The sequence below is a fragment of the Benincasa hispida genome, chromosome 8 (genome assembly GCF_027475165.1).
Source record: "Benincasa hispida cultivar pf3 chromosome 8, pf3_genome.v1.1, whole genome shotgun sequence".
Lineage (NCBI taxonomy): Eukaryota > Viridiplantae > Streptophyta > Magnoliopsida > Cucurbitales > Cucurbitaceae > Benincasa > Benincasa hispida.
This window is the reverse complement of record NC_143485.1, coordinates 50,662,786-50,670,540: the sequence shown is the minus strand read 5'-3', so window position 1 is coordinate 50,670,540 and position 7,755 is coordinate 50,662,786. Positions and strand designations below refer to the sequence as shown.

At 34.5% G+C, this 7,755-nt stretch overlaps 2 protein-coding genes across 2 annotated transcripts; one reads left to right on the top strand and one right to left on the bottom strand.

The window, feature by feature from the left end:
- The first annotated feature begins 1,630 nt into the window (after positions 1–1,630).
- On the top strand, positions 1,631–5,082 carry LOC120083766 (Cysteine proteinases superfamily protein). The gene is made up of 7 exons (XM_039039626.2): positions 1,631–1,876; positions 3,493–3,676; positions 3,755–3,922; positions 3,999–4,130; positions 4,205–4,286; positions 4,492–4,602; positions 4,708–5,082. The coding sequence occupies exons 1-7, from the start codon at positions 1,816–1,818 to the stop codon at positions 4,789–4,791; spliced, it is 822 nt and encodes a 273-aa protein (XP_038895554.1). The 5' UTR covers positions 1,631–1,815; the 3' UTR covers positions 4,792–5,082.
- Positions 5,083–5,808: 726 nt separating this feature from the next.
- Positions 5,809–7,730, bottom strand: LOC120082853 (uncharacterized). Its single transcript, XM_039038193.2, has 2 exons — positions 7,156–7,730; positions 5,809–6,259 (listed from the first exon to the last, which is right to left on the bottom strand). Exons 1-2 carry the CDS (start codon positions 7,533–7,535, stop codon positions 6,133–6,135), a joined length of 507 nt encoding a protein of 168 aa, XP_038894121.1. The 5' UTR covers positions 7,536–7,730; the 3' UTR covers positions 5,809–6,132.
- Between the last annotated feature and the right edge of the window lie 25 nt (positions 7,731–7,755).

Genomic DNA, 7,755 nt, shown 5'->3' with positions numbered 1-7,755 from the left:
TTAACTACTTTCCTTCCTGAAAAGAAATTTATTTCTATCATAAATTTCTAAATCGAACAATTTCCAAGGTAAAAATAATAATAATAATAATAAATTACTGCACTTACCTTGGAAATCCAAAATTCAAAAAATGCCCTCCAATAATAAAATATTAAAGTTACATTAATATTTAAAAATATAGGGTGTTACAAAACCTTTCATTAGACCACATGAGAGCATCAAAATATTATTATTGTTTCTTATTACAATTATTGTGAAGAATATGAAGTGGCAATTTTGGTGATGCCCACGTGGTCACAATCTCTTCGAGACTCAAATCAACGATGAAATCAATGGGTTAATTTTATGCATACGAGATTTAATTATTATTGTAAAAATATTGTTGAGAAACATGTTGTTTCGAGTTGCAACATATGATTGTGGTGTGAGATGTTTAGATGTACTAAAAGAGTAGAGAGTGTGAATGACATATCGAGGCGAGATGTGAGGTGAAAAATAGATGAAACTATAATAAACACGTACATAAAGAACCACACAATTTTGAAATAATATTAATAACATCTAGCATCTTTTAATTTTGTGGATTGATTTGAACCATCTAAGTACTAACACACTCCAATTGAGTCTCCTTAAATTAATTTATCAATATCAGTTCGATCGATTTTGGTTGGTCGGAATTGATATTTTGAGTTGTTAAATATTTTTTCTTACACCCCTTGTGATAATTATTTGATTTCCTTTCCTAAATTCCACTTTTAAAATATAGTAATTAAATCATTCATTTATTTTTAATTTCAAATTAAATAAAAATTACTTCATTTCTTTGTAAGTCATATAATCTTCCTTTAAAAAAGAGAGAAAAAGAAAAAAGAAAAACCAATGAAAAAAATTGTCAGAAATAGCACGTTTAAATTTTTATCTTACCAAACTAGCATCTTTTTTGAAATCTCATAAAAATAGTTTTTCTCGATTCATCCGGACGAAATCAACAGTGAGATTTTAGTTAAAAAATCAATTTTTTTTTCCAACTTATGGATTGTTTGGGGCTTTCTTAGTACATCTGACCAAATCATACACCGATATTATATGCATCTTGATGTTAATCCGGACAAAATAATAGTTTATATATTTGAGCTTTCTCGATGAAATCTCGAGCATAATTAACACTAAAATCCATATATTTGAACTTTATTGGGGAATGTCGGGCAATATCAACACAAAGATTTTATATATATCCTAAATTTTACCTTTTTTTTTTTTTTGAAAATTTTGATATTTTCTAAAATTAAAAAATGTTGAACCAATTTGGAAAATCTATTTTGATAGTTGAAAAACACAATTGGAATTCTAGAAATTCATTGTGAAAACATAAATTATACTAAAGATTTGAAAAATTACATAACCGAATTTCGAGAAAATTTGAAAAAAAAATTGGAAAGATTATATAAAAATTAGGGATGTATCGAAACGATCCAAAAATTCTCGTTGTAGATCTAATTCGAGATGGACCGAAAAGAATTATTTTTAAGAATTAAAAAAAATACACTATTTTTTGTAAGGTACGTGCTATTTTTGATAATTTTGCAATCAATTTGGCTATAAAATGGATACAAATTAATAAATTCAACAGCTCTTTACCAATATTAATCGAGTTCATAAAAAGTTCACTACGGATTACGAATTACGACATGTCGTTTCACCATAGGAACGATTCAGATTCCCTGGCATTCAAACTTAGCACAGCCCGGCAGCGAACGCTTCATCTTCTTCGACCGAGAAAAAGGATCGGCAGAGTTTTGAAAAGCATCGCAATCAATGGGTAAGCGAAAGCGTCAACAACCGGTAATAATTATTGACATCGATCACACGACTACAGGTAACTTCTATTAGTGTGTTTACCAACATCATTTTTCTTATTTTCGTTTAGCCTCGCTTGGTTGCCGAGAGATTGAATTTGGAGCTTGGAAGGAGATAATTTATAGCGATTTAAAGGTCTTTCGCTCGATTTTGGCTGATATTTCTGTTTCTTGATGATGCGGAGTAGTGATAATGAGAAGCTTGTTTTTACTAGCTAGTTGTATGTTTCTTCTTTGCCACAAGCGACTAAGAAGGTTATTGGAGAAAGAAATGTATAGCTCTGTAGTTTGAATGATCGATTAGAAGGGCGTAGGTTGGACTTCGATAGACATTTTTGTTTTTGGAGTGGCGCGGTGTTGATAATTCATAAGCGGAAGCAGAATCTCGAACTCAGCAGAAACCAAAACTCATAGAATATCTTGAATTTCGTTAACTAAGTGGATGGAGGTGTAGGTAAGATTATTTGGTAGCCCATGTATGTTGACTGTTACGCGAGTTTGTCTCGTTTGGTGAAACTTTCATTCGCACGCCCATTTATCATGTATTATGCTAAACTTTCTGCAGTTTAGAAATTTAGGAAGGGTTCGTTTCAAAGAATGATGAAGGTCTCTGTTTACACCTGATTAGTTTTATGCATACCTTTCAATGAATTCTGGATGTGGCTCAGTACTTTTTACTTGGGAATTTTGTTAATAATAGAGTTGGATGATACCTATGGACTATGGTTATTTATCCAATTTATTTTGAAGGGTTACTGGAGATCTCAACCTCCTGGTTATTGTATTGAAGTTATTGATTGTTGGAAATTGTTAGCCCTTTCCTTTTTTCCCTCTTAATTTTATTCTCTATAAATCAAGTAGAGTTCAACGAAGTTGTATGGAGTTCAGAAGACCATAACCACCTACATTTTATAATATTTCATCATCAAAGTTGTTTTTGTTATTTGATAGTGTTGAACAGTAGTTCCCAGTAAGGTTAACAAATTTTATTATCTCATGGAGAAAATCACTTCTTCATCTTTTGTTGTTTATTGTTTATTTATGGCCTACCATGGCCTCAGTTTCCTCTGTTGAAATTCCTATTTAACTTTAAGTTAGATTGTTCGACTGAATTTAGTGAGAAAACTATGTCAGATATGTTGTACTATAGTCGTCTAGATCCCCTGCACTATAATAACTTCCTGTCATTGTTCCAATTTAGTTTTGTCTGTTTATTTTGGACATCCTTGGCCTTTTTCTATATAGTATGTAGTTTATTTTTACGTTTGATATATAACATGTAGGGGTTCATTTATACCTTATATATAACATATGCGTGTATAACCCTTCTTTGATATGACATCTGTGCTACACTAAAAAGGTGAATTGACCCCTACATATTATATATATAAGGTATAAATGAATTCCCTACATATTATATTTAAGTTATAAATGAACCCCTACATATTATATATATAAAAGGTAAAAATATACTACAAGGTAAATATATACAACTACATATCATATGCTAAAAGGCAATGTACAGCGCCCAAGAAAGTTGCCAGAAGGAATTTTTGTAGTAAATCTGTTTGGTTGCTTACAGAGGCATGCAGTATTCAGGTTCCATATGTAACTCACCTCTTATATCGATTATCAGGGCATGGTAGCAGGAATGAGTTAGAAGAATCTGAGAATGTTAAAAATTTTCAGCTTGTATCCCCCTCCATGTCAGGCACCAGTCCTGTTCGTCGACGCAAGCGAACAAGGAAAGTTGGATGCAACAGTGCAATTCCTGTTCAAAAAAGGAAGCTCGACTCTGGAGCTTTTGAATATTGTTTTCAGTAAGTAACATTTCTTATAATTTTGGTAAACATACTGAGACGTTTGAGGTAATTTGACTGGAATATTGAAATGCGTAGGAATTTATGGAGGAGCTCTCCAGAAGAGAAGAAGATTCATTTTACATACCTTGACTGCTTATGGTTTAGCTTGTACTTGAAAGCATCCCACAGAAGAAAGGTCCTGAAATGGATCAAGGACAAACAAATATTTTCAAAGAAATATGTCTTTGTTCCTATTGTTTGCTGGTAGATTCTTCCCCACTCCTGAATTAGTCTCTTGTCGTCATCATGCGGTATCTTGTAATTGACTAATTGTTACTAGGAGCCACTGGAGCCTCCTGATATTTTGCCACTTTGATGAGAGACCGGAGTCAAAAACCAGAAAACCATGCATGTTATTGCTTGATTCACTTCAGGAGGCAAATCCAAGGCGGTTTGAACCAGAGATTAGAAAGTGAGTCTTTTATTTCTCTATTGTTGTAAATGCCTTTCTCTAAGTACTGGATATGCTTTTGCAATCTTTTTCAGATTTGTGTTGGACATTTTCAAAGAAGATGGAAAATGCAAAAACTTGAATGTTATTTGTAAAATTCCTCTCATGGTGCCTAAGGTAATCGTAATTGTCACGTTTGAACTATCTTTTCTAATTATTAGAGTTTATTTGTAAGGTGTTATACTTTTAATTTTGTTTATTCTCAGTTGTAATATGGTATCGGATGAATTGTCCCCCCCACAACACTCTCAGAGCTCTCTTTCGCATTTTCACTTGCCGCTCGTTATTGTAAGACTAATTACATGACCTACGAACTTTCCAGGTGCCACAACAGAAAAATGGCGACGAATGTGGCAAATTTGTTTTGTACTTCATTCATTTGTTTATGGAGGCTGCTCCAGCAAAGTTTCGCATCAAGGACTACCCTTACTTTGTGAGCTTTTATCCTTACGCACTTCCACTTTAAAAACATCAATGACATATTCTCTCTTCCAAATGCTGTAGAGATTCATTAACGAGCTGGATTGGTGCCTTGCAGATGAAAGAGAATTGGTTTACAGCAGATGGTGTGTGCCAATTCTACAAGAAATTCGGCCGTTCTGATGAAGTTGTCTGTCTCTAATTTGTGCTCGACGCGTGCATGTTCATCCTTGGCAGGGTCATGTTCATCTAATCCATAAGAAATTGTATAGCAAAGGTTGCTAATTACTGACATAGTTTAGTGTGTTTTTAATTGGAGTTGTATTGAAATGAGCAGCATTTGTAATTGGCTCATCTACTAAATTTGGATACAGTTTCAGGACTAGAGTAATACCCGATGAACTGATTGGGTTTCCCAATTCGCATTTGAATATGTATGTAAATGCTTTGGCTCATATGATATTACTATAAAAGAGCCACTTTCACCGTCAAATCTTGGGTTGGGGAATGACCTATTTGTAAATTCAATCATTCAATTCAATTCAATGATATATATATATATATATATATATACACATATAACTTTAAACTTTGATTAAAGCTTCGTAGGTGCATATGACATCGTTGCACGAAGCGAATGTGATAAAGAAGTTTTACAAGAATTTGTTAAATAAACAATATATATTTATATATTTGAAGTCCGGATAATGTGATTACTCTATGTTCTATATCAATTTTCATCCAAAAACAAAGCTTTGGAATTGATACTCATCTACAAAATAATCTGTTGCATCTTCAGAACAAATTTCTTGTTTTGCTAATTAGACCAGTTCAATTTCAAAGTAGAAGAGAGACTGCATTGAAAAACATCAATTTAAGCTGGACATAATTAATCCAGGAAGAAATATTCTGAGACGGGCAAGGAAGGAAGAGGCGGGGATATGTCGTCAGTGTAGAAAGAGAATCTTCTCATTCAAAAAATGCTCTCTTATGCATGAGACGATCTCGATGAAGCCAACGGATGCAAAAATCAAATAATTCTTTGTGGTGGAACAAAATATCTCTCATTTCCCCCCCAAAAAGATGATCCTCTCAATTGACTAGTTCCGTTTCTTCCTAAAGAATGACTAACCAACCGTCATTTGGCTCCTTCTACGCCAGGCGATTAGGATCAAATGATTTACAATAATGCTAAGAAAGAAGAGGATTGAGACCATTCTTTTTGAGATAAAGGGCTTGAGTTTAATATTTCTGATGCAGCAAGTAAAGATATTATGCCAAGTCCATAGTCAAATAAATGAAGTTCATCCCAAAGGTTGAGAGAGCTCTCCAAAAACAATACTCCTACTTCAAAATGATATTTATAAATTTTCATATTGCAACCCTTAAGTAGCTATTTATAGCCTTGGCAATTAACTAACTAATTCTAAAATTCGAGTTAAACTTTAATTAATCTAAATTAACAACTAAACTAAATATTAACTAAAATATACCCATTATCTAATAATCCTTCCCATCAATTACTCAAGGCAGTGAGCTTCTTCTATGAACAGTATGGGAGGTCTACTTGGTAAAAGTCCCAGTTGTCATCTTCCTCATCTCTATTCTTCCTCTGAGGGGTCTTCTTGTTTGGCTGCTCCTCAGCTCTTGATTGAGGCCTCCTAAACCATCTGCAATTTGAGAATCACATACATTACTTAGAAAACCATTGCTTGAATTCAAAATGGCAAAACAAAAATCTGAATCTGCAATGAGAGCGAACTGAATGGAACAATCTTCATTTTTCCCATTCTTCACTTTTTTAAAACACAGAACCTAAGGAGAGTTGAAACATATTTAGTCATGTCATAAGAGCTTGGGATGTTTGGAGATAACCCTTGTATTGGAAACTAGTTGCCTCTCAAAGTATTGTTTTTGATTCGTAAGACCATGAAGACAATACAAGTGTGGCTAATGGAGTATGACTCAATCGATCAAGGATTGTACCATCAACCAAAAGATTAAAGATTCAAATTTTTACTCAGTTAAATCACCAATTGACTCAAAAACTTAAGTAGATGAGTAAAAGTATATTTGATATTAGTCTTACACTCCTCACACTTGTAAGCTTGAAATATGTAGAATACCTTAGTGATAACTATTACTCAAGCTTCTTCGATCAGTAATTGAATAATCTTCACTATCCTCTTCCTTCTCTCACTAAAATGGAAGAAGTTTTGAATTTTGATAGACAAATTATTCGAATTGACATTGATCAATCTGAGGCTGGCTTATGAATTTTAGAAAAATGTTAAGGAAGATTAAAAATGAAGAGGAGAAAATGGAACCAAGAAGAACAATGGTGGGGCTGGTGGATCAAGGAACCCCAAGGTTTGTATTGAGCATTTGAAAGAAGAACACAATTAAGAAGTTGACATCGAAACCCACTGTTTGGTTGCCAAGAAAATGAAAGAAAACAGACCATTCAACCATAGTGAAGAAGAAAGAAGATTCAAAATAACAAAATCACACAGAAACCAAATTCAGCCATGAACAACTCATCTGATTTTGCTGATCATCAACTAACCTCTTGCGATTCCTCTTGGCAGCTTCTCTAGCTTTCCTCTTTCTCTTCGCCTGGCTATTCTCAAAAAATCTTCTCCTCTTACACTCCTGCAAGATCCCTGCTCTCAAGACCTGCCGCCTGAACCGATTCACCAGCTGGTCTTCAGACTCGTTCTCACCCACGGTGATCAGAACATTGTAAATTCTCATGCCCGAGAAAACACCCTTAGGTTCCTGGGAAGAAGGCGTAACAGAGCCCCTGGTGGCAAACAACCGAGCCGGTTTAGACTTTGGAAGAGACTGAAGGTTTATAGAGACGGAGTTATGGTGTATTTGTGATGATTTCGAGATTGAGAGGGAGGAGAAGAACTTCGTGAGAGATGAAGTTGCAGCGGCGGCCATGGCGACTCACCGGTGGTCCGTCTTCCCACTTCCTCTTCCGACCGGCGGCCGGGCCTAAGTCGCGCAGGTGAAACGTAGGTTTTGAGTTTTGAACCTTTTGCTAATGGGCCTGGGCTGGGTCAATTATGGGCCAAATGGATGGAGCCCATCAATTGGGGTAAATTGGTAATTACGTAGTTCTCTTGTTATTTTCCTCCGAGAAACAGAGCTTCGAACCAAA

Coding starts and splice junctions, on each gene's coding strand:
- LOC120083766 (XM_039039626.2), top strand. CDS start 1,816: ATGGGTAAGCGAAAGCGTCAACAACCGGTAATAATTATTGACATCGAT. Junction 3,677..3,754: donor GCTTTTGAATATTGTTTTCA/GTAAGTAACATT, acceptor TGAAATGCGTAG/GAATTTATGGAGGAGCTCTC. Junction 4,603..4,707: donor TCAAGGACTACCCTTACTTT/GTGAGCTTTTAT, acceptor GGTGCCTTGCAG/ATGAAAGAGAATTGGTTTAC.
- LOC120082853 (XM_039038193.2), bottom strand. CDS start 7,535: ATGGCCGCCGCTGCAACTTCATCTCTCACGAAGTTCTTCTCCTCCCTC. Junction 6,260..7,155: donor GCCAAGAGGAATCGCAAGAG/GTTAGTTGATGA, acceptor CTCAAATTGCAG/ATGGTTTAGGAGGCCTCAAT.